The sequence below is a fragment of the Natator depressus genome, chromosome 1 (assembly GCF_965152275.1).
Source record: "Natator depressus isolate rNatDep1 chromosome 1, rNatDep2.hap1, whole genome shotgun sequence".
NCBI lineage: Eukaryota > Metazoa > Chordata > Testudines > Cheloniidae > Natator > Natator depressus.
The window spans coordinates 221,365,372-221,391,744 of record NC_134234.1 but is presented as its reverse complement, the minus strand read 5'-3'; the positions used below and the strand labels follow the sequence as shown (position 1 = coordinate 221,391,744).

The window sequence follows — 26,373 nt, the reverse complement described above, 5'->3', positions numbered from 1 at the left end:
ACATCACTTTAAAAGAAACACGATTGTTTTGTTAAACAAAAAGAAATCCTTGTGAGTCTGTCTGAAGAGGCTATATACAGCATTTACATGAACCACAGAGTTCAAAATCCTCTTTTCTTTAACGCTTACATCGAGTCACTCCCTTCCCAGCAAGCCTTATTCTTCCCAAGAGATCAAATAACATCAAGACGACGAGTTAACATTCAGTTCACAAGCCCCACAGGTCAAATCCAAACCCTGAGATACGCTGGTGTAGAGCTGTAATCTAAGCAGTGACATTGTACTTTTGCAGAGTCACCCGGGAGCCACTGTAAACTGTAATAAGGACTAATGAGTATTTTGGCAAAAAAGCTAATTTCAGAGAAGGTGTTCTTTGCAATTTTGCTCTTTTATGTCTGTTTAATGTCTGACAGAGAGCAAGAGAACACCCCCAGCACCAATAACACAAACACAGCCCAGAGCTTGATTATCTCAGGAGGTTGGAAAAGCTTGCTCTGATCAGTGGGAAACAGGGAACAGTGAAGTACGGCAAATCATCAAGAGCAGGATGCTGCAAGCAGATCATATCTCCTGGGAGAGCATCTAATGTGGTCCATTGGTACACTTCTTTTCATTTACTCAGTGGTTTAAGCTGGGATTTTCAAAGGAGACGACAGCTTTCTCAATGGGAGCTGGGTGCTAACTCCCTTTGGCTTTAGCTTGACTAGGGAAAGTAGTCAAGTTGAGGCTGGGTTTCATTAACATTTGCTAGCTAATCCTGGCCTCCTTAGTGTAGACGCAGGGTAACACATGGTGGGTTGAATTAGCTGGTTAAGTTTTGCCTAAGCTAGAAAATGTGCTTTAATGATTTACATATCACAGCTTTCCACAAAACTTAGCTGCAGTCTTTTACTCGAATCTGAAAAGCACAATTCCCTTCCAGCATATGGGATGCTATCCCCCAAATATAAAATATGCTTTTAGATATTATCATTTAGGAAGTCTATGAACTACTGGTTAGAAGCATGCAGATGACTCCAGTCCTGCTATTCTACTGGTAGGGTTCTGGTTTGCTGTGCAAAATACATGGGTGTGATTTTTATATGTGCTGCCTCCTACTCGCTATACCAGTTGGGAGTGGCAATTATTACCAAAGCAGAGCACTCAGCCCTGGGGGTAAGAGGAAGTAGTTAGGAAGAGCAGAAAGCACCATGATTAAAAAATAAATAAATAAAAATAAGAATGGTGTTGTCTGATACTGAAAGGAATACTGTTCATTCTTCCTTAGCAAGAAGGCTGGAGGCTGTGACTCATGAAATGAAAGAGTTAAAGTTGGGGAAGACAGGAACTCCATACAGGATGCAGAGCATCCTCTGGTGAAAAATGAAGAGTGTAGGTGGGTGGAAAATCTACAGCGGTAGCCAAATCAAATGGTTTATCTAAAGAACACCCACCGTGGATGGCAATTCTTTCTCCAGTATGAATTAGCTCACTTGCTATTCCTTTGTACTTGTCAAGAGATGGATAGAGTGTTTTGACTAGAAGAAGATCTCTGACCTATGATCCATACCATTTATTCCAGAGGGCATAGTAGCATCCTCTTTAAGAATAAGAAGCCGTGATAATGAGAATGGGAAGAACTGACCTTTCACCCAAGATGTAGTTTTATCATATGCGGAACTTTAATTCCATGCAGCTCACTGAAAATATAGGAGTTAAAGATGTTTGTTTACATTCCCAGATAGAATCGGCTTATGAAAATATGACTGTGTATTATGGAAATAGGAACGCAATCCCCCAAGGCCTCTGAACATCTTGCATCATCATAACCTGACAACAGATTGAAAGGTGCCCTAAATTCCCACCTTTCCTCCCTTTGTCCTGCAGGTTGCCATGCATGAATGAAAGGAAAGTAGAAAAATCTTCTTTTGATTGGTGTAGACTTTTGTAATGCAGGAGGACAGCACGAAGCTTCATGTTGCAATTTGAGAGGGGAAGATCCTTCTTACCTTTTTGGAAAGAAACACATAATGTTGCTTGATTTCTTGTATTCTGATATTCTTTTGACACACTGGTTTAACAATTTCATTACATCCATTCCTGGTGTATTCTCTGATACTGTGGTCTCAAGGGATCTTAGCTGGTTAGTTCTCATGCTGCCAGCTGGACACTGTAGAGGACACTGAATGTGCTATGCCATTTCCATGATGGAAGATTTGTCTTGAGTCAAATCTGGCATGTTATAGGTTGGAATGCCTGTGATGGCCTGTTATCTCTTGATGTCATCCAACCCTTGTGTTTTAGGTTTTCTGAGGGATCTTTTCCATCCTGCTTGCACTGGGTCAAAGTCAGAGATGATTTCCACAGGGAAGTAGGCAGGCATTCAGAGCAGATGACTATACCACCTTAGAGAGCACTGGGCAATGGTTCAGGAGAGTGGGACCTCTTTAGTCATGAAAATGGACTCATCGTTCGACTTGAATTCATACCATTGGATGTTTTCACTCATTTGGATATGTTTCATCTCAATGATGTCCAACTTCTTTTCTATCTTGGCTGTGAGAGGCCGTATTTCAGTCCCATAGGTCAGAACACTGACCACCAAAGTATTATGTATCCTCAGCTTCATTGGTCTACTTATCAGGGTGTTCTTAATTGCAAAGTCTAATCCTTTGTTCACGACTGACAAGACAAGATGAGGCCATATTAGGCCTGGGTGCAGAGTGCAAGGAGTTTAAGTGAATCACATTCACCACTGGTGTATAATTCCTCTGAAGTCAGACGAGTTACAAAGGGGATGAACTTAGCCAAATGCATCCTTTTGGCTACAATAGGCTTTGTAATGTGAGTGCTGAACTCCCTGTGTGGAGCCGTTAATATGAACAACATGAGATCAGTGCTTAAGGGTTGCAATTTCCCTGTTCCCCGGATGGCTGGATGAAGAACACTTTCCTATGAATGTGTTGACAGGAAGAATCCTGGCCAGGCAGAATTCCTCCTAGGAACCACAGCCATGCCTTCATCCACTTCACCTTAAAGACATATTATTGGTGTCATTAGAGAACTTGAAGATTTGGTCAAGACCTCATGATCTTTCAATTCGGGTATCAAACAACTCATCAAGAGTTAACAACAGCTGTTAGGGGATACTCTTGGCTTCCCCATGATCTCTCTATGTTGTCTTGTTCCTTGGAGGCTCCACAGATTAGTATTGATCTCAGGCAGCTTAAACAGTCAGAACCGAAAGAAGATGGCTGGTGAGCCATACAGAGTCTTATCTTCTTCTGCGCAAGCATTCATGCAGGTGCACACAAGTAGTAAGTGATGTTACTTGTTCTGTCATAGACATTGAAAAGAACCATCCAGCTCTTTTGGGTAATGTGTAGGCTGATCAATCCAGGCTGCCTTTTCCTGTTAGCTGCATCTTCAGTGGTTCACCTAACACACATGCGACATTCCTCACTGATAGGCTAGATCAGGTTGTGGCTGGTTTGTGACAGCAAGAGTTCTCCAGAGACTTCTGAGTTTCCTGAGGCTCATCACCCATACTTCTTATGCTTTTTTTCATTTTAGTTTGTTTAAAATGATGTAGCTGTGATGCCATAAATGACGGGTTTGATGATATCTTGCTCAGTGAAAGGAATGGGGACTGACCATCCTAAAGCGGGGAGGGTTGGTTCAGACCTCAGGAAAGCATATCTTGATGCTAGAATGTTTGATGATGTTCCAGGTTGCTCAATGAATAGATGAGACCACTTGGCAAGATAATTTCCTAGACACAAGGTAGAATCAATATGCTGATGATATGCCACCACATAACTTTTCCCCATGGTCTCTGCATGTTCATTCTCTGCTTTGAGGAGTTCTCGGGTAATATTGCCAACTAGAAGCACTGAAGCTGCATTTTTCCTCAACTCTCAGCTCAATTTTTCTGCTGGATAGAGGCTGTCCTCCTCCAGGTCTCCAGCTGGGTAATCACTGCCTTTCCACATGAATTGTGAAAGTGTTTTTTTGCAAAAAGAAAAGGAGTACTTGTGGCACCTTAGAGACTAGCAAATTTATTTGAGCATAAGCTTTCGTGAGCTACAGCTCACTTCATTGGATGCATTCAGTGGAAAATACAGTGGGGAGATTTATATACACAGAGAACATGAAACAATGGGTGTTACCATACACACTGTAACGAGAGTGAACAGGTAAGGTGAGCTATTACCAGCAGGAGAGCGGGGGGAAAAAACCTTTTGTAGTGATAATCAAGGTGGGCCATTTCCAGCAGTTGACAAGAACGTCTGAGGAACAGTGGGGGGGCAGGGGAATAAACATGGGGAAATAGTTTTACTTTGTGTAATGACCCATCCACTCCCAGTCTTTATTCAAGCCTAAATTAATTGTATCCAGTTTGCAAATTAATTCCAATTCAGCAGTCTCTCGTTGGAGTCTCTTTTTGAAGTTTTTTTGTTGAAGAATTGCCACTTTTAGGTCTGTAATCGAGTGACCAGAGAGATTGAAGTGTTCTCCGACTTGTTTTTGAATGTTATAATTCTTGACATCTGATTTGTGTCCATTTATTCTTTTACATAGAGACTGTCCAGTTTGACCAATGTACATGGCAGAGGGGCATTGCTGGCACATGATGGCATATATCACATTGGTAGATGTGCAGGTGAACAAGCCTCTGATAGTGTGGCTGATGTGATTAGGCCCTATGATGGTGTCCCCTAAATAGATATGTGGACACAGTTGGCAACGGGCTTTGTTGCAAGGATAAGTTAGTGGTTCTGTTGCGTGGTGTGTGGTTGCTGGTAAGTATTTGCTTCAGGTTGGGGGGCTGTCGGTAAGCAAGGACTGGCCTTCTCCCAAGATCTGTGAGAGTGATGGGTCGTCCTTCAGGATAGGTTGTAGGTCCTTGATGATGCGTTGGAAAGGTTTTAGTTGGGGGCTAAAGGTGATGGCTAGTGGTGTTCTGTTATTTTCTTTGTTGGGCCTGTCCTGTAGTAGGTAACTTCTGGGTACTCTTCTGGCTCTGTCAATCTGTTTCTTCACTTCAGCAAGTGGGTAATGTAGTTGTAAGAACGCTTGATTGAGATCTTGTAGGTATTTGTCTCTGTCTGAGGGGTGGGAGCAAATGCGGTTGTATCGTAGAGCTTGGCTGTAGACAATGGATCATGTGGTGTGGTCTGGATGAAAGCTGGAGGCATGTAGGTAGGCATAGCGGTCAGTAGGTTTCCGGTATAGGGTGGTGTTTATGTGACCATCGCTTATTAGCACCATAGTGTCCAGGAAGTGGATCTCTTGTGTGGACTGGTCCAGGTTGAGGTTGATGGCGGGATGGGTGCAAATTGCACAGGCTATGCTACCTGCCCTGGTGTCCTCAAGACTCAGTCAGTTCAGTACATTCTGCAGCAGTCCAAATGGTAGGATTTCTCTGTCACTTGTAGCTTGTTCAGAATGCAAGAATAAGCACATTTGCTCACTAGTTTGAACATTCTTGAGCACATTATACCCACCCTGCATCCTCCAGAGGGGCTGCTGCCAAAGTGGTGGGATGAGTGATGGCTGGTTTTTAACTCCCTTAGTGGCGAAGATGCTGGCTACATTTAAGACTTCCTCTTTGAGACTTGCCGTGATGAGAGGTGTCTGGGGCCATACCTCCTCCTCCTTTTAGGTATCCTACCACCGCACCTTATATTAGTAAGTGATTGTGCTTTTGCGGTGCTGGGTTTAGGTTGTGGAACATATTACACCTTGAAAACAATTTCAGAAGATTTTGCTTTTAAAAAAAGACACATACACACACACATCTTTAATGACAATACAATAAATCTCATTACTATGATATACTGGACCATCATTAAGGAGTTGGATAAGAGTGGAGAGTATGCTTATAAAAATTGCATACGACACCAGGCTGGGAGGGGTTTCAAGCACTTCGGAGGACAGGATTAGAATTCAAAAGGACCGTGATCAATTGGAGAATTGGTCTGTAATCAACAAGATGCAATTAAATAAAGAGCAAAGTACTACACGTAGGAAGGAAAAATCAAATGCACAAATACAAAATGGGAATAACTGGCTAGGTACTAGTACTGCTGAACAGGAGCTGGGACTTATAGTGGATCACAAGTTGAATATGAGTCAACAGTGTGATTCAGTTGCAAAAAAGACTCATCATTCTGGGGTGTACTAACAGGACTGTCATATGTAAGACACAGGAGATAACTGTTCCACTTTTTTGGGTGTCACACTTTAAGAAAGATGTAGACAAGTTGGAGAGTCCAGAGGAGAGCCACAATATGATCGAAGTTTTAGACAATCTGCCCTATGACGAAAGGTTAAAATAATTGATATGTTTAGTCTTGAGAAAAGTGGTGAACCTGATAACAGTCTTCACATATGAGAAGGGCTGTCACCAAGAGGACTTTGATCAGTTGTTCTCCATGCCAACTAAAGGAAGGACAAGAAGTAATGAGTTTAATCTGCAGCGAGGGAGATTTAGGATAGCTAAAAGGGTAGTTAAGTACTGGAATCGGTTACCAAAACAGGTGGGGGAATACCCATCATTGGAGGTTTTTAAGAACAGGTTGGACAAACACCTGTCAGAGGAAGTTTAGGTATACTGGGTCCTACATCTGTGCTGGGGAATGGGCTAGATGACCTCCCAAGGTCCCTCCCAGCCCTACATTTCTATAATTCTGTGTTTTTAATTTCTTTTCATCCAATGTTTTTTCAAATCATCACTCTTGGCCTCACATCAATGACTCTTTTCTTTCTCCCTCCCTCCTTTTTTATCCCCTGCATATTGGACCAATCACATTTATTTTAAGTTTCATAGGGTAAAAATGTTATTATAATGAGTATATTTCAGTAAAGAGCTTTATTGTGTTGTGCTTTGCCCTGACCCCCTTTTCAGGTGTCACAATAAGTAAAAGAGGGTTGTTATTAATTACTAGTAATGGAAATGATAAGGGATGCCAATGACAAACATTTGGTATTTCCCAGGAAGGAAATTTCATCGTGCCCACCTTTAGATTTACTGGAGTGGCTGGGTTCCAAAGCAAAATCCATGAGTCCCTCTAGCGATGTCTGCTCTCTTTTCCTTTCCTTTCTGACTACTGGGGACAATGGAGCGTGAAGGAGACAGTCTCCTTGTTGGTGGCACAATGGAGCACATTGGAAAGTAGAGACCAGGTCCAAGAGAATTAGGTAGAAAGCACTAACGGGTATCACTGATACATCTCTGAAATTCACAATTCTGCCTGATAGCCAGCGGCAGCTCAGCATTCCTCTGACAGTGATTAATTACCATTTTCCCATGTTGCATGCTGTATTTGGTAATGCTCAGTAATTCTCCACAGTAATCAGCCAAAACAGAATGGGGGCTCATCAGCTGATTTAATTAAAAGCACATTTCTTCTCTCATTGCCTCTCGCATGTCATTAGTGCTGTGTGTTAGAAGTGCCTCCAGTCTGCAGACTGGAATCAGCCTCAGAGTGCTCTTTCCAAGCCTGAATTCCCAGACACACAAATCTGGAAAAGAGTTTCAAAGGGATAAGTGATTAGTGGCCGATTTGACTGCATTAAAATGGTCATTTGTTTATTGATGGCTTAACTTTGCAAGGTGCAGAATGCCTCCTGGGAAGTGCTGAGCATCCTCAATGCCCGTGGACATCAGTGGGAGTGGAAGGCGCTTAGCACCTCATAGGATCAAACCCTAACTCTGCAGATCTCTGACCTCAGCAACCCCCATTCATTCAGACCTTTGATTATGCCAATGAACTTCATGTTCCCAGCTACGTTGATACCCAAGGCTGTACTTTACCTCCGTAGCAATTTACATAGTCAAAGTACTGTACATTCATTTGATCCTCCACACCTCCTGAGGCACCTAAATGGATTTGTAACATCAACACTCCATACTGTGAGCCACGTAAGCGTGTTTGTAAGTGCTTCAGGGCAGGCACTGTATCTTCTGTCTGTTCTATCAAGAGTCCACCACACTTTGGGGGCCTGCCAAACCAATAATAAACAAAGCGAATCCCTTTTTTACAGACAAATCACAGAGGGGAAGGCCTAGATCCTCATTGAAAACAATTGTTGTTCAGTGCCTCAATTCCTGTGAAGACCTGGGCCCAAACAACTAGCTCAAGATCACAGAGTGAATCAGTAGCAGAGTGAGTGGGATGCTTTGGGGTTCAGCCCAGATCAGTAAGGCGTTGTGTCACCGCCTGCCCTGTAACCCTGGATGCCTCTGTGCTGTGGAGCCGCGTGCTCACAGCACCGTAGTCTCACCCCAGCTGGGTCACTCCTTACAGGGTGACACCAACCGTGTGTCCAGCCCCAAGTTTCCCCTGTAGTGTCCAGTCCCTCCCACTGAAACACTCCCAAAGCCTTATGTGTTTGCTGCTCCTTTAAAGAGGCAGTCAACAGCCCCAGCTTATTAGCATGACTGAGGATTTCACTGTTCAGTCTGAAAGACCGCACTGGGATGGCTATGTAATAAAACAAGTGCACGTTTATTAACAAAGAACAGCTATTGAAGTGATACCAAGAAAGGTACCAAGGAGTTGGGATAGAACTGGTTGCAAACAAACAAAGTAAGACTAAAACCTAACTTAACAACCAAGTGTCTTTTGTTCAAAGTAATTTTCTCACCACAGTTGTTTTTCCAGCATGACTGGCCAGTTCTTAGTCAGAATCCAACACAGAGCTCAAAGCGCTTTGTTTCTTTGGGTCTGCCTGCATTGCAATAAAACATCTTTGGCTGGCCCAGACCGGCTGACTCAGGCTCGTGGGGCTCAGTTCTGCGGTGCAGATATTCAAGCTCAGGCTGGAGCCCAGACGCCAGGATCCCGTGAGAGGGGAGGGTCCCAAACTGGAGTGGTGGAAGTGCCCTAAAGGTAGGGGGCCACAGGCAGCTGAACCATGGCCCTGCCCCCTGTGCTGCATCATTTCCACCCCCCTGAGGTCTCACCCGCACACTGCCCCTTCTCCACACGGCCCCACCCTCATGCCACCCCTTCTCCGTAAGCCCCTGCCCTCACGCCACCCCTTGCCCCGATGCACCACTCCAGCACCACCTCTCCTCCCCAAGACCCCGCCCCGTGTTTGCTCCTCTTCGCCCTTCCCCTGTCGCTCACACTTATGGCCAGTAAAAAGTGGAAGGGCGTAGCCTTTCCACTTTTAAAAGTGATGGGGCCATGGCCCTCTGGCCCCCCTGTTCCGGTGCTCCTTTTTCCAGAGCCTGGGCTCCAGCCAGAACATTTAAAATGCAATTTTATAGCCCCACAGAACCAAGCCCCATGAACCTGCGTCAGCTGACATGGGTCAGCCATGGGTTTTGTATTGCAGTATAGACATACCCTTTGACTTTTCAGGTGAAGGATGCCAAAATGGCGCGTGCTCTCTCTCTCTGCTTATATCTTCCAAATGTCAATGACTTTGTTTCAGGAGGCAGGAAGGTTTCCCGGAGCTGCAGCTCCCATCCCCTGTTAAGTGACCATCCCCCACACTTGCTTGCCTGATGGCTTTGTCTACCTGGCATGTAAATGTAATTTCATTGTCTCTCCTTGCTCAATTTACACTGGAGACACATTCAAGCAGGTGGAACCACATTCCTTTGCCTGCCTGCCAAACACACTTGAAGAACATATTTCCAGCACACATTCATAAGTTTTCATATACCACCTCTACATATACCACACAATAATGTTGACCAGCTTGTTGCCAGTTTGCATATGATACCTTACATGTCATCCTTTAGATACAGATGATGACAAAAGTAAGTTGGGGTACACTGAGCCGGTCAGGCCAGCTGATACTCACTGCTACATACTGGGAAGCCCCTGGCCCTCTGGACGCTCTCACGGTCACAGCCAGGATTAGAGCTCAGGAGTTCCTAGCTCCTACTGCTATGCATAGTCCGGTAGTCCATCCTACCCCTCACTGCAAGCTGTTACAGGGTTCAAAGACCTCGGTTTGATTTTAGTTTCTTCTGAATTAGGTTGACTCTACTTACCACGAAACATCAAGACAAATATAAAAAAGGCCTGAGTAAATAACAATATACCTTTTTATTTACCATTATTATTTACATATTCAGCAATATTATTGCTTGGCTGATGTGCAAGAGAAGATACATTTTCTTACACAGGTAATTGTACGCATCATTAGCATTTCACAGAAACAATACTTCAGCCAGCACATGTACTCAATTTACAATCAAATTACATGAAAACACAGCATTTTTATATACAGCACTTTATTTAGATAAAGACTAGCTTTCATCTACAGTGTGTGTGCATTTGTTTTTTCAAAACATTGTCATTCAACATCACGCCGGCAGCACTGCGGCTGTACAGGGTTAGTTCAGTCATTCAAACTGGGCTTTGCATGTTTTTACGCATCTCGTTATTATACCAATTTCATTTATTAAAAATAAGGCAACTGGAGTCAATAATCCTCACTGACTGAAAGTAAAACAGTGAGAACATTCTGGATAACAGTCATCAGTGCAGCTGATAGCTATTAAAATGTTCTTGTGCTGTTACCCGAAGCAGATTTTATCTCTCATTTCTGTCTGTTCCAACGTGCATCTCGTCACATTGGCAAACGCTTTGCTTTAATTAGCTGAGGTCTTGCTTCAGTCTTTCGCATGTCAACCAGCCTCTGTACACTTTCATATTTTTAATCAGTAGCCTGTTGTCTTTACTTTGTCATTCAAACTAGCAGATAAATCTGCCCCTTTCATGATCTTCGCTGCTTGGTTGAAGTCTTTACTTCAAAACATGCTGTTTAATTTTCCTGTTCACTGATTTCCATTTGTTTCCTGTTCAAATGCTGGCCCCCTCCCCTGCTCGAGCATGCTGCATGCATTAAGCTAGTGCGAACAGAAGAGCGAGTGCCAAAAAGGCAATCCTCTTTCGTTTTACCTACGAATGAGAGTTGTCCTACCCTGTTATGGGATTCTCACTTTAACAGTGTGCTCTGTGTGTGTGTATATATGGGTACAGTCCGCCTAAATACTACCACACTATCAGCATCCCACAAGCTGACATGGATTCTCCCATAATTGCTAAGATATTGGGTGCAAAAGTTTGTGGCTTTGTACACATCAGGGCGTGATGAGCTTTTTTGCTTTTTTTAATTTAACAGACTGCCGCAGAATATTTAACTTCAGCCAATGACGAATGCAGAAGTTCCAGACATCAATAATAAAGTAACCATACTTGAAAGAAGGAGAAGGTGACCAGGTGGTATCCTGCCGCTTTTACATTTTCCGGTTCATAGGAGGGGAATCCAAGGATGACCGAAAACGTCTACCGAGTGGGGTGGCTGGGGTTGAGGTCTGCGCTTGTGGCTGAGTGCCAAATTGAGTTTGGAGACTGCTCAGGATGTCATCAAGCTTTTGGTCCATCTGCATGACCTGTTAGGAAATCACAAAGCGGATGGTCTATCAGATGGTCACACACCCTCTGCCTGTTCACTCTTGTGCTTACCTACACGTATTTTAAAAGAGAATGGCAGTGCTGCTGCAAAGGGGCAGCCTGATAATATTGGAAATAGAACTATTTTGTATAGGACTGGAATCTTCACAAACCCATGTAAACCAAATACAAAAACAAGAGGCTTCTACAACTCCCCAGACCACTGTGTTGTGCACAGTTCTGTGCTTAGGCTAATGTGAAGATCAAACCGTATGCTATAATAAAGTCACTGGCAAAGCCACAGAAATAGCAGATTAGTGGTCCTAGAAAGCAGGCCCAGCAAAGGCTAGCTGAGTCATCCCCTCTGACCCTCTGCATTTTGCAGGGATGATCACTACAGCATTCCCAGAAGTGTCTTATCTAACCTATCTTAGATCATCTGTACTGAGGGTGCCTCCTTTGAAGATCTGCTTTGATAATGTATTGCACTGCTCAAATTATCTTAATTCCTCCCTCTTTCCCCAAGTCTATTTTACACTTCTGCCTTCCTCAGATTTAGGCCATTACTCCATATTACTATCTTGGGACACTGAATGATCCCCTTCCTGCACTTATGATAGACAACTCTGTGGTATGTATTATGATTGGAGATTTAGCTAGTACGATGTGCATTTATGTACATCATTCGAAGGTTGGCCTACAAAGAATATCAGAGCTCTAGTTTGCTGGTAAATTATGGATCTATGGTATAAAGACTAACTATCTATTAGAAGCTTGATTTTGATTGCTCCTTTCACTTCATTAAATCACTGGCTTTCCAGCCGAAATTTCTCATGCTTGTTCTCTAGACAGAGAAGCAAAAAGAAAAGGAGTACTTGTGGCACCTTAGAGACAAACCAATTTATCTGAGCATAAGCTTTCGTGAGCTACAGCTCACTTCATCGGATGCATACTGTGGAAAGTGTAGGAGATCTTTTTATATAAAGACAAAGCATGAAAAAATACCTCCTCCCACCCCACTCTCCTGCTGGTAATAGCTTATCTAAAATGATCACTCTCCTTCCAATGTGTATAATAATCAAGTTGGGCCATTTCCAGCACAAATCCAGGTTTTCTCACCTCCTCCCCCCCACATACACACAAACCCACTCTCCTGCTGGTAATAGCTTATCTAAAGTGACCACTCTCCTTCCAATGTGTATGATAATCAAGGTGGGCCATTTCCAGCACAAATCCAGGGTTTAACAAGAACGTCTGTCTAAAGTGACCACTCTCCTTACTATGTGTATGATAATCAAGGTGGGCCATTTCCAGCACATTGTAAGGAGAGTGATCACTTTAGATAAGCTATTGCCAGCAGGAGAGTGCGGTGGGGGGAGGTATTTTTTCATGCTTTGTGTGTATATAGAAAGATCTTCTACACTTTCCACAGTATGCATCCGATGAAGTGAGCTGTAGCTCACGAAAGCTTATGCTCAAATAAATTGGTTAGTCTCTAAGGTGCCACAAGTACTCCTTTTCTTTTTGCGAATACAGACTAACACGGCTGTTACTCTGAAACCTAGACAGAGAAGAACTTTTTACGTTTTTTGTTGACAGCTGGGTTCTATCCAACAAGATGCCTTGGAGATGCAAGTTTGAAAAACGAGAGGGCTATTCTGCTTTTGGAAAAGTCTTCTCATGTGTATGAAATGTCATTTCAAACATGATTTGGGCCAAGATTTTAAAAAATGAGTCATGGTTTTGGGTGCCCAACTGAAGGCTCCTTGAAGGAGCCTGGTTTTCAGAGGGTGGACGCACACTTTCTGAAAATCAGGCCCCTTCAAGGTGTGTCAAGCTGGACACTAAAGAAAATGGAGGTACCCCAAAATCACTAATCATGTTGAAAAATCTTGGCTTCGGCCCAGAAACCCCACATTGGCATTATTCAGTTTTGCTGAGGGATTGATCCACACTACAAAATGTTGCCACCTTCAGCATCTTGTGAGCTAATCATGATTAAACCTGCAGGATTCCATCACGATTATCTGACACTATGCTGAACATGAATTGTTCTGGCTCCTGTGACTGCAAAGTCCTGGTCAGTATCATGTCAGCTGCCTCTGTTGTTCACAACAGGGCTCCAATGCAGTACAGCTTTGTAGTGCAGGCGAGCCCAAGGAGAACTAGTATTTTAAGGAATGTTGGATGGTTCATTTTGGAGTTATCTGATGTGAAACTCTGAACCTTTGAAAACTCTGATCTGTCCCCACTGGGTCTAATGATGGTTGAACCTTTAAAGTGATACTGGATCTAAACAAATCTTTCATTTAAAGAGATATATCTAGCCTTTTTTGTTTTTTTAAAAAGGATAGCTTAGGAAATTTACAATAGCTGCCAGAATTGAACGTCTATCAGGTTGAGAGTTCTTTAAAAAACAACAGCAGCACATTATTCACTCTCCTACCCCCACTTGCTCTCATTATACTCACCCACTGGCCACCAGGATTGTCTGTGTAAGTTACATCACCGTGGCTGCCAGTATCTTTACATATAGACAACCTGCCACTTGGCGGGAAAGGCAGTGGTGGAGATCTGCCCTCCCAACAGAGAGACAGACACACATACAGTGTCCCCGCTGAAATGCCTGCCCTTTAATTCAGTGATTCTCTCAACAGTGCAACCAGGAGAAACTGGCCATGCTCCTGCCAGTCCCTAAGCACTGGTGCTTCCTGTCCAACCATGGGGGAGATAGAATGGGACTGAACCTCTCTTTTAGCAGCAGAATCTGCACTCCTTCCTTCACCATGCTAAATCCCTGGAGGGGCAATTAGGTAGGAGCAGAATTTCATTTCCACACATCTCCCTGCCTGAAGGCATGAACAGGGTGGTATCTCCCACTACAACAGCATCATTTCTACCACAGTAGGGGTCAAAAGGGGAAAAACAAAAATCACAAGGCTCCAGGACAATTTGCTATTAATTTATTTACTGTATATGTTACAGAAACAGCACTGTCCACCTCTACCATTCCACTGCTACCCAGAAAAACCTTATTACTTAATCAACACTCTGTATACCAACTGGGGACCCACTGTATCTGAGATCTCCATTCCTACACACATCCCTAAATGGATCTGAAGGCGACACCCTTCAGAAACAGGTCTGCTGTGCGCCTGTATCCCAGCCACTCTGCATAAATTGACGAGTGAAGTAAGAGTACCATCATTAGCAAAAGACACTGAGGCATATGGGTGGAATGCATTTCCTCTTCTTGTGTAATCAAATGTTATAAAAGCTTCTAAAATTACTGTAATACTTATAATAGACCCATGTCCCCATAAAGTGGGTTGGACTGAGGGTTGAAGGTCAGAGTTAAGGTGATTGCGGAACCTTAACTCCACATGGCTTAGCTTTCAAACTTTTATTTTTCAGCAACTATTATGTTCTAGTAATGCTAGCTTAAAATAACTGATTTACAACCTTATTGAAGTTAACGCCAACAGTTGCCATAGACCATTTATATCTGGCTATATAGCATTGTCACAACAACCAGGGACATGGGTATGGCATGAACCTTTTGCTGTGGATTCTAAACTGCTAAAGACAGTCTGGGGTTGGAATTGGTTTGAGTGGAGGTGAGTTTTCAGAGACTCATGTTTCAGTGGTTAGAGGGTTTCAACACCATGCTAATGATCTTAGAGGTTACTCAGGGACATAACCCTTACCCCTGAGTCTGTTACGAAAAAAAAGCGGGGGGAGGGGTGGTATTTGGTGGTAGTGTCTCTAGTTTTTATTAAAATCTCTAAAACAAAATCCACCCAATTCCCTTGTGGTTGGCTGACAGGCCTTTATTGGAAGCCAATAAAACCTTGATTCCATCTTATCTCAGATTTTTATCTGAAAGTTATAGAATACTATGAATACAATGGGGAAGATTTCCCCCCTGTCTGAGCACCACTTGGGGCAGGAAGGGGAGTGGGATGTCACATTGCTTATTAAGCTCCCTGATTCTCTGGGCCAGCCTGTGCTGGTCCTGGCCTAAGGTGAGTGAGAGCAGCCTCAGAGTTGCTCTAACTTATACTAGCAGCATGTGGCCCTTAAAGGACCAAACAGTAACTGATGGTTATAAGGGAGTTCCATCCTCCTCCTGGTCCACCATGCCCCCTATATCATCTGTGGTACTCTGACCATTTACTTGTCGTGTAACTCAGAAATCAGCCTGAAAGGGGTTAATGCTGTTACAGCAGCTCTCTCCCGAATTTAGTCAATGGTAGAAACAGACCTGTTCTCATTTCTTAACCCTTTGGAGCAATACATCAATGAAATGACATGGGGGTGAATTTAGTCCAAGCTGTCTGACGCTCTGAACATTTCTTATGGTTGGAGTAAGAGAATCCTGCCTTTCCTCTCCTCTGTGCCCTCTTTTTCTTCCTCTTCTTTCCAGCCTTCTGCACTCCCATCTTCATCATAGCTGTTTACCGAGTGGTGGGACTGTGGGTCAGAGGTGAGCGGATGACAGGGTCTGACAATTTGAGTCAAGTCACTCATTGAACAGCTCATTGCTGAGGTATTATGATGTCACAGTGGTGGGTGTGTACGGATACATCTACATTGTAGCTGGGGGATGAAAATAGCAGTGTGTGTAGACGTACCAGCATTAGCTATACTCTGGCTTGCTCCTAAAAATAGAAGAGAGGATGGTGTGGGCTTCACACGTCTCAAACTGGGGGCCGTGACTCCTCAGGGGGTCACAAAGTTATTACATGGGGGTTGTGAGCTGTTAGCCTCCACCCCCCAAACCCCGCTTTGCCTCCAGCATTTATAATGGTGTTAAATATAAAAAAATGTGTTTTTAATTTATAAGGGGGTCACACTCAGAGGCTTGCTGTGTGAAAGAGGTCACCAATACAAAAGTCTGAGAACCACTGGCCTACACGAAACTATAAACCACAACCCCAGCTGGAGTGTAGATGTACCCCGTGTGTGTAGAGTGTTGCATACACAGACAGAGAAAAACGTATGGAGACAGAAAATCGGCATGTTCTGTTAAGCATGTATTCGGCTGGAAATCTGGAAAACACTCGAGCTGTAAGGGTTAAGCAGCCTGGAATTAATTTAGAAACCACAGCCTTGATTTTCTTGCTCCCCAGTTCTTGAAAAGCCTGTTTGGCTGACGCCAGTCGTGACTCAACAGAATCTTTCTTAAGCAGAAATAATGTACAGAGCAGAAATTAAACCAGAGTTACTACACACTAAGAAGATGGGGGTATAAGAGCTTTAAGTAGGAAAATACGACCAGATGGATAAAAGACATTTTAAGGACTTCTGTAGTGAGATTTTGTCAATTTTGCTCTAAAGTATATGCTTGGATCTTAAATCTATTATGCCAACATGTTTTATAATCATTCAAAAATACCGTGCTTCTCAATGTACCAGTTCAGTGAAAGCATGTAAGTGATAATAGTTTTGTTACAGGATTTATGTATTTTCTCCAGTAGGAAGAAGCACCAAAGTTTTTGTTTAAAAGGAAAAAAAAATCCACCACATAAAAAGAATTGCATGGCACTTTACCAACAGAGATAACATTTTGCATTTCCATAGTGTCTTCTATACAAGGGCCTGAAAAAGCTTCCCAGTCATTAATAAACTGAGCCTCACACCATTCCTGTGCATGTTAGATATACACTGTATTTTAATGCCCATTTTACAGATGAGGAACTCAGGCACAGAGAGATTAAGTGACTTGGCCAAACTCAGAGCGGAAATCTGTAGCAGAACTCTCCTGATTCTCAATCCTGTGCTTTAAGCACAAGTCCTCCAGTCCCCTGCTTTATGGCCCCAGTTCAGCTACATACATAAGCATGTACCAGCTAAGCATGGGCATAATCCCACTGAAGTCAAGCAGGACAGTGGGGTGGGAGGAAGTTTTGTTTCATGGTCTCTGTGTGTATATAATGTCTTCTGCAGTTTCCACAATATGCTATGCATCCGATGAAGTGAGCTGTAGCTCACGAAAGCTCATGCTCAAATAAATTGGTTAGTCTCTAAGGTGCCACAAGTACTCCTTTTCTTTTTTCTTTTTACGAATACAGACTAACACGGCTGTTACTCTGGAACCACTCATTTAAAGAAAGATGCATGCTTCAATACTTTGCTGGATTGGGGCTGAGAAACTTTTTAAAATTGATACAAAATGTTAGGCTAGCCAACCTCGCTTAATAGATGCAAAATGAGATGTTTGGCAACTCAGGGCCTGTCTGAGGTATGTGGCGTTACTCTCAGGAGTCAAGGCTGCCACATGAGTAAAACTTTCAGAATCAGGCCCTAATTTTCCCTAGACACTCAGGCATAATGTAGCTAACCCTGCTAAATCTCCTAACAACTGCCACTTTCCCTCAGCCTAGCTGCAAATAGGACAAGTTGTCAGTTTGGAATAACATATCCAGGCAAATGCAAGGGCAAAGGGTTAAATTTGGAACACATTTCTCAGCTGAGTAAAGTGAGAAGCCAGCAGGCCTAACCACAGAATTTTCAGAGACGTGATACGCTCCTCGTAGGCTCCTTGGAGACAGGTGAGTTTGGCAGCTGTCCACTGGCAAATGGCAACAAAACTTCTGCTCCTCCACATTACAAAAGAGCTCCAGAGACAATCTACAAACTTTAATGCTTTAAAATACCCTCAACTACCCTTTAGAAAGGAGACTGGAAATGCAGTTTGAAAGATGAAGTTGCTATTGGGGCTTTAGGGTGAGTTGTTGAGATTTATATTTGTGTTAGCATTCCTTCTGAGAAGGAACTATGATTCTATAATGGCATGTGGTAGAGTTAAAAAAAGAGTCTTGAAACCAGCTCCAATGAGTCATAGCAGGGAGCAAAGGGGAATTGGGTCATGTTAGCCACTGGGCCTCAGCAAGTCAGAGCTCTTAACCTTGAACACAGTGTTTGCATTCTGTATCTGACTGTTTGTCATCTGCGGTTGCTTATAAGTCTGCCTTTGTGAAAACCAGGGCCTTTGGCCCCTTTTTAAATACTTCATTTTAGCCCAGTGAGTTCACACTGATTATCTGTAAAGGATTTCTGCAGTTTGAAAATGGGGACCCTAAGAATGACAGCAATGTGGAAGACTGAATTGTGCTGTCAAATTTACCACAGGCTGGATAGATTCCTAATCATTATGAGTGAGCTTAATTTTTTCTCCGTCTGTCTGCCTCTCCTCACACACACACAAAAAGCAAACTATACAATAAACAAAAGAGGGAAAAAGTGAATTGAAGTAGCCACATAATCTTCAGAAAGTTCACTCAATTTAAAACAAAAATGTTCCCCTTCATGGGTGTGTCTGTCTTTTAAATATTATTTCTGGAGGCTTGGAAGGCAGAAATCAAATATGTGAACAACTCACTGACTTGCACTGCTTCCAGATGAGGAGTATAAGGGGAAGATATGCTGCTGGAACACTAAATTGTGAACCCACAAACATGCTTATGTTCTGCTAAGTGGATGTTGGCCTGTATTACATTTTTTAAAAAAAGTTTTCACCTTCTGAAAGTTCCTTTTTCCTTGGGCACATAGCAATCCAGACTTCCACAATCCCAGCGAAGCTGATCAAAATAGCTGAGCTGAAAAGCAGAGTCTTTATGAAAATATCCAGAATGTTAGTGCTATAGTGCAGAACACAACACTGGTATGGGGGATAGAAGACAGGCTTTTTAAAAGACCTTATTCCAAAACTTCACAATGTGCTTGGTTTACAGCTTAGCCGGATTCTCTTTGATCTCCTGTTTGCCTAATAATTAGAAATGAGCAAACTAGTAGTTGCATCATTGGATTTGATCACTCTAACCCTGTTTTCTTTGCTTGTGAATTACCAGAGTCATTTTTACCTATTTATTTGCTATCAGTAGAAGACTTTATGCAAACATCTGTCAGTTTAGTGGTGCTGCTGAAACTCTTCATTTTAACTGTGGCCTTGTCTACACGGGCAAGTTTCTGAGCAGTAAAGCAGCTTTCTGCGCTGTAACTCCCGTACACACACACACACGCACGCACTCACACACACTCCCGTACAAACTGTACACACTGCCAAGCCACTTCCTGCACAGAAACTGCGCAGTTGCAGCGCTGTAAAAAACCCACCTCGACGAGAGGTGTAGAGCTTTCTGCGCCGGGGGTTCAGCACTGTGGTGCCAGTGTAGACACCGTGGCTGATTACAGCGCTGCGATTGGCCACCGGGAGGTGTCTCACAATGCCTGTTCTCGCCTCTCTGGTCATCAGTTTGAACTCTACTGCCCTGCCCTCAGGTGACCAACCGTTAGCCCCACCCTGTACATTCCTTGGGAATTTTGAAAGTCCCCTTCCTGTTTGCTCACTGATGTGTGCAGTGGTCTCAGCACATCTCTCCAGGTGGCCTTGCCTGCTCCACGCACCAGGCGATCCCCAGCTTGGAGCAATGCCGAGCTGCTGGACCACATCAGCATTTGGGGAGAGGAGGCTGTCTAGTCCCAGCTGCGCTCCAGCCATAGGAATCATGATACCTACGGACAGATTTCACAATGCATGACTGAAAGGGGCCATGACCAGGACACACTGCAGTGCAGGGCCAAAGTGAAGGAGCTGCGGAGCGCCTACCACAAGGCACGGGAGGCAAACCACCGCTCCGGTGCTGCCGGTTCTACAAAGAGCGGGACATGATACTCGGCAGCGACCCCACCTCCAGTGCGAAGGCCACTGTGGATACTTCGTTGGCTCGCGTGCCAGTCGAGAGTGGACCGAGCCAGGAGGAGGAAATCTTGGAGAAGGATGTGGAGGGGGAGGGGGACCCAGAGGCAGAGGGCGACTCGGAGGTCAGAGATGCATGCAGCCAGGAGCTCTTTTCTACCCTGGAGGAGGCTAGCCAGTCACAGTGGTCAGAGCTTGGTGAAGCGCAAACAGGAGAGGAGGCCCCTGATAAGTGTCTTTGATTTTGGGAATCACTGAAGCTAGTTGGTGGTGGCAGGAGGGTTGCAGAAAGCAGGCTTGTGTCTGTAGGATGTGCGTACCCCCACATGCCTAGTCTGAGCAGCAGAACCAGGTGTTCACTGACTCCCTCACTTCCCGGGAATCTGCCTCAGAGTTCTCCAGGAAACTCTCATGGAGATACTGGGCAATCCACTGCCGCAGGTTCTTTGGCAGAGCTGCTGTGTTTCATGCCCCATTAAGGGTAACTTTCCCATGCCACTGTGCTGTCACTGGTGGTGGGGACAACTGCTGCACACAGGTGAGCTGCATAAGGGCCAGGGCAGAAGCCACAGTCTTGGAGAAGACCCTCCCTTGATTCCCTGCTCATCCTCAGCAGCGAAATATCTTCCATAATGAACACAGCCTGTGGAAAACATGGGGACAGTAATGATTATAAGCCCCTGCCCCCACAGTGCTGGCTCTCCCCAAGAGTCACATGCCAAGTGTACAGTAGGGTACACTGATTTCCCCTGCCCCTGCAGATACTCACCATTTTGGGGGTCTTGTGGCTCATGTGTGCCTGCCTGGGGTCGGCCAGTTAGTGACAGGTATGTGAATACTGGCTGTGTTTTAAATCACTGAATCAGTGGTCTGTGTGTTGCAAACAATACTGCTTCTGTAAAATGTCGCATTTTGACTTCACAGATATGACCTTGGGAGCTCAGCCTCCCTCTTTATTATCGCCGGCTGAACGGCTGTGCAGAATTAGAAAGTGGCCACAGAAAACTAAGGAGGACTTTCTGCGTGATGTTATGATGCACTCTGCCACCGAGAAACAGGAATTGAAGGAGTGGCAGGACAGTGAGAAGAGGGACCGAAAGGAGAAGGCGGCACACCAGAACGAAGCCACAGAGCGGCTCTTAAACATTATGAAGTGCCAAGCGGACATGCTCCAGGTGCTACTAGCACTGCAAACCGAGCAGTTCTGTGCCCTCCCTCCCCTGCAGCTGCTGTCACAAAACTCTTTCCCAGGAGCCCCCCAGACACCGCCAACACACTCTTATCAACCTCCTGGGTCCAGTCTGTACCCGCAACATTCCACTCCTGCCCCGTCACAGTCCAGCCCTGCGGACTCCCAGTACCCACTGCACTCAACACCCATCCGTCTGCAGTTTAGCTCTGCTGAAGAACAGTACCCGCTGCACTGTACTCCAGAGGACAAGGTTGCATATGATACCTGGACATACACAAACCTTTAACCATCCCAGGACCCCACCTCCTCCTGGGACCCTACCTTCCCCCATCCCCCACAGTGCTGATGTGTTTTTTTGTTTGTCTCTCTCCTCCGGTTGTTGTTTTTTAATAAAAGAATTGTTTTGGTTTGAAAGCAATCTTTATTCCATTAATTGAAAGCAAACAGAGCCCTGGTAAGCAACAGGCAATTTTCTTAAACCTTCACAGTGCATCGTCTGCACCAATCACAATCACCTCCTAGCATTACAAGCACTGCACTCCTGAGCATAGCAACAAATATTAGTGGCTTTCAGCTTCAAATTGCTGCCTCAAGGCATCCCTGATCCTTATGGCCCCGTGCTGGGCCCCTCTAATAGTCCTGGTCTCTGGCTATTCAAATTCAGCGTCCAGGCACTGAACCTCTGTGGTCCAGCCCTGAGTGAAGCTTTCACCTTTTCCTTCACAAATATTATGGAGTGTACAGCACGCGGCTATAAGCATAAGAATATTGTCATTGGTCAGGTCCAGCCCCCCATTTAGGCAGCACCAGTGGGCCTTTAAATGGCCAAAAACATACTCAACAGCCATTCTGCACTTGCTCAGCTTGTTGTTGAACCACTCCTTGCTGCTGTCAAGGTTCCCCGTATATGGCTTCATAAACCATGGAATTAAGGGTTAGGCGGGGTCTCCCAGGATTACAGTGGGCATTTTGACTTCCCCTATGGTGATCTTCTGGTTCGGGAAGAAAGTCCCTGCTTGCAGCTTCTTGAACAGGCCAATGTTCTGAAAGATGTGTGTGTCATGCACCTTTCCGGACCAGCCTGTGTTAATGTCCATGAAACACCCACAGTGATCAACAAGCGCCTGGAGAACCATAGAAAAATACCCCTTCCAATTAAGGTACTCGGTGGCTATGCGGTCTGGTGCCAGCGTTGGAATATGTGTGCCATCTATCACCCCTCTGCAGTTAGGGAAGCCCATTTGTGCAAAGCCAGCCACAATGTCACGCATGTTGCCCAGAGTCACGGTCTTTTGGAGCAGGATGCGATTAATGGCCCTGCACACTTCCATCAACACGACTCCAGTGGTTGACTTTCCCACTCTGAACTGGTTAGCGACCGATGGGTAGCAGTCTGGAGTAGCCAGCTTCCACAGTGCAATCGCCATGCGCTTCTCCAACGACAGGGCAGCTCTCATCCGCGTGTCCTTGTGCCGCAGAGCTGGGGCGAGCTCCTCACACAGTCCCATGAAAGTGGCTTTCCTCATCCGAAAGTTCTGCAGCCACTGCTCCTCATCCCAGACGTGCATCATGACGTGATCCCACCACCCAGTGCTTGTTTCCCGAACCCAAAAGCAGCGTGCCACTGTGGTCAGCACCTCCGTGAATGCCACAAGCAATCTCGTGTCGTAGCTACTACGCGTGGTGAGATCAATGTCACACTCCTCTTGCTTTGTAGTAGTTAAAGGAATAACTCCACTGCCTCTCATGACGTGTTAGTGAGAGCGAGCGGCATACTGGTCAACGGTGTGGGATCCATTCCTGAAGACCAAAGTGGCAGAGTGCGCAGTACACAAGCCGTTGAAAGATGCTGCCAAACGTGGACGGAAGCACAGGGTTTGCTGGGATGAGAAGCAATGCATCACGGGGCATTGGGACAGGACCCAGGATGCCCCTTGACCCCCTCTGTCTTCCCACAACTCTTAGCAGCAGAAGAGGAAGAGGTGCTCTGTGGGATAGCTGCCCAGAGTCCACCGCTCTGAACACCACTGCAAGTGCCGCAAGTGTGAACATGCTATTGCGCAGGCAGCTGACTGTGTGACCACGTGACAGCGGTTTCCCTTCAGTGCTGTCTGGATAGCAATGTAACTTCCAGCAGTGTAACTCTGCCAGTGTAGACATACCCTGTGTCTCAGTAGTCATCACTCATTATTTGTGGAAGATGACTGGTCACCTAAGGCCTTTTCTATATGGGAAAATTTGTATCTATTTTAACTAAATTAGTTAATAAACTAAACTAATTTAGTTCGGTTGGTGAAACTCCCTTGTACGGACACTTGATTTAGCTCAAGAAAATTCTTTAATGATTTAGTTCAGGGGTGGCCAACCTGTGGCTCCAGATCCACATGCGGCTCTTCAGAAGTTAATATACGGCTCCTTGTATAGGCATCAACTTCGGGGCTGGAGCTACAGGCGCCAACTTTCCAATGTGCCGCGGGGGCTCACTGCTCAACCCCTGGCTCTGCCACAGGCCCTGCCCCCTCTCCACCCCTTCTCATCCGCTCCCCTGAGCCTGCCATGCTCACACTCCTCCCCCCACTCCCCCAGAGCCTCCTGCACGCCACAAAACAGCTGATCAGGAGGTGCGGCGAGGGAAGGCGCTGATCGGTGGGCCTGCCGGTGGGTGGGAGGCGCTGGGAGCAGGGGGGAAGCTGATGGGGGGCTGCTGATGTATTACTGTGGCTCTTTGGCAATGTACATTGGTAAATTCTGGCTCCTTGTCAGACTCAGGTTGGCCACCCCTGATTTAGTTGAACTGGTACAATTTTCTCAAGTAGACAAGCTCTAAGTCACATGGTACTGTTTCTTGTGTTAAACAGTTCAGTGGTTTGATAAGGTACAGCAAAGCCTATATTTAGATTTATGGGCTCTTCTATGCCTACAACTACATCCGATTATTCAAACACAATTTTGCCTATTGGATAGTTTGAAACCTTATTAATTTTTTAAGAGTTAAAAAAATGGTGTGCTCGTAGTGCTGCCCAAAGATTGACAGCTCGGAAGACTAAAGTCCTTTATCCATAAAATGGATTGAGTGCAGGCAACCTCCCTGCAACTTTCCTCTCCTTACTTATCCAATTAGTTTCAACCATGAACTAGAAGACCCACCCTGGGATGAAATATTATGGCCCATTTAAATCTTGTACTTTTTGCTTAAACTGTCAACAGGTGTGAATTATGGTGAGCACTTTTATTATATTGATACCTGTCTACTAGCAACTGGATCACCACTTAAGAGAGGCCACCAGCGGCTTATTTTTCTAGGACCTGGTCCTGCAGGGTGCTGAGCACCCTGGGTCCAAACCAGTCAAGCAGGCGCTAGCTCAAAGCAGATGAATAGTTGCGCTGACTTCAAGTTACGCATATGATTAAATGTTTTGCTGGACTGGGATCAGGATACTAAAAACCTGGAAGGATTGTACTTTCAGAAGAAGTTTTCTCTGTTTCCTAAAATATACATACCATACACGCACACACTTTTATTTATATACAGCACTATTTTATATTCCAATTTAGTGGTAGAATCTCTTATATGCTCTTTTACATTCCTGGCATTGTAGTTGGAATCAAGCCTGATGTCCTTCACGATATGGGTTTGGTGGTATTACTGGTAGATAAATGGCTGCTTCTGTTTTAATACAACATAGTTTTACAAAAGCTAGATCATGCCAGACTAATGTGATCTCTTTCTTTGAGAAGATAACCAATTTTTTTAATAGCTGAAATGGAGAAGATGGGGATTAATATGAGAATTGAAAGGTGGATAAGGAGCTGGTTAACGGGGAGACTACAATGGGTCATACTGAAAGGTGAATTGACAGGCTGGAGGGAGGCTACTAGTGGAGTTCCTCGGGGACTGGTCTTGGGACCAATCTAATTTAACATTTTCATTCATAACCTTGGCACAAAAAGTGGGAGTGTGGGAGGTATTGCCAATATAGAGGAGGACCTCCATACATACATATATACAATATCATAGAGAAGATTCAGAGGACCTTGAAAACTGGAGTAACAGAAATGGGATGAAACTGAATAGTGCAAAGTCATGCACTGAGGGACTAACAACAAGAATTTTCACTATAAGCTGTGGGCTTTTCAGTTGAAAGCGACAGAGGAGAAGAAAGTCCTGAGTGTATTGATTGCCACAAGATGACTACAAGCTGCCAAGGTGTTGCAGCCATGAAAAAAACTAACACAATCCTAGGATGCATCAGGTAGGTATTTCCAGTTGAGAGAAGGAAGTGTAATTGCCATCATACAAGGCATTGGTGAGACCTCATTTGAAATAATGTGTGCAGTTCTGGTCTCCTATGTTTAAGAAAGATGAATTCAAACTGGAACAGAGAAGGGCTACTAGGATGCTCAGAGGAATGGAGAACCAACCTTACAAGAGAACACTCAAAGAGTTTGGCTTGTTTAATGTAACCAAACAAAGGCTGAGGGGAGATATGATTGGTCTCTATAAATAAATCACAGGGACAACCACCAGGGAGGAAGAGGAATTATTTAAGTTGAGTGCGAATGCTGGCACAAGAACAAATGGATATAACTATCCATTACCAAGATTAGGTTTGAAATGAAATGAAGGTTTCTACTCATCAGAGAAGTGAAGTTCTGGAACAGCCTTCCAAGGGGAGCAGTGAGGGCAAAAAACCTGACTTGTTTTAAGATTGAGCTAAATAAATTTATGGAGACGATGGTATGATGAGATCACTTACAATGGCATATAGCCCATCTGTGATTGCTAATAGCAAGTATCTCCAACTTTCCCTCTCCTGGTATTGACACCTCCTCATCAATTATTGTGAGTGGACTACATCCACCCTGATTGAATTGGCCCTGTCAACACTGGTTCTCCACTTGTAAGGTAACTCCTTTCTCTTCATGTGTCAGTATAATAATGCCTACATCTGTAATTTTCACTCAATGCATCTGAAGAAGTGGGGTTTTTTACCCATGAAAGCTTATGCCCAAATAAATCTGTTAGTCTTTAAGGTGCCACCAGACTCCTCATTGTTTTTATTATAGAGAGTTCTTTC

General features: G+C 44.5%; 1 protein-coding gene across 1 annotated transcript in view; it reads right to left on the bottom strand.

Moving 5' to 3' along the window:
* Positions 1–10,271: 10,271 nt before the first annotated feature.
* Positions 10,272–26,373, bottom strand: part of LOC141975625 (potassium voltage-gated channel subfamily KQT member 1-like) — a 737,650-nt gene continuing 721,548 nt past the window's right edge. Inside the window, exon 16 of the mRNA XM_074936161.1 lies at positions 10,272–11,401. Coding sequence (XP_074792262.1) covers positions 11,246–11,401 — 156 coding nt within the window. The 3' untranslated portion in view covers positions 10,272–11,245. The remainder of the gene's footprint in view (positions 11,402–26,373) is intronic.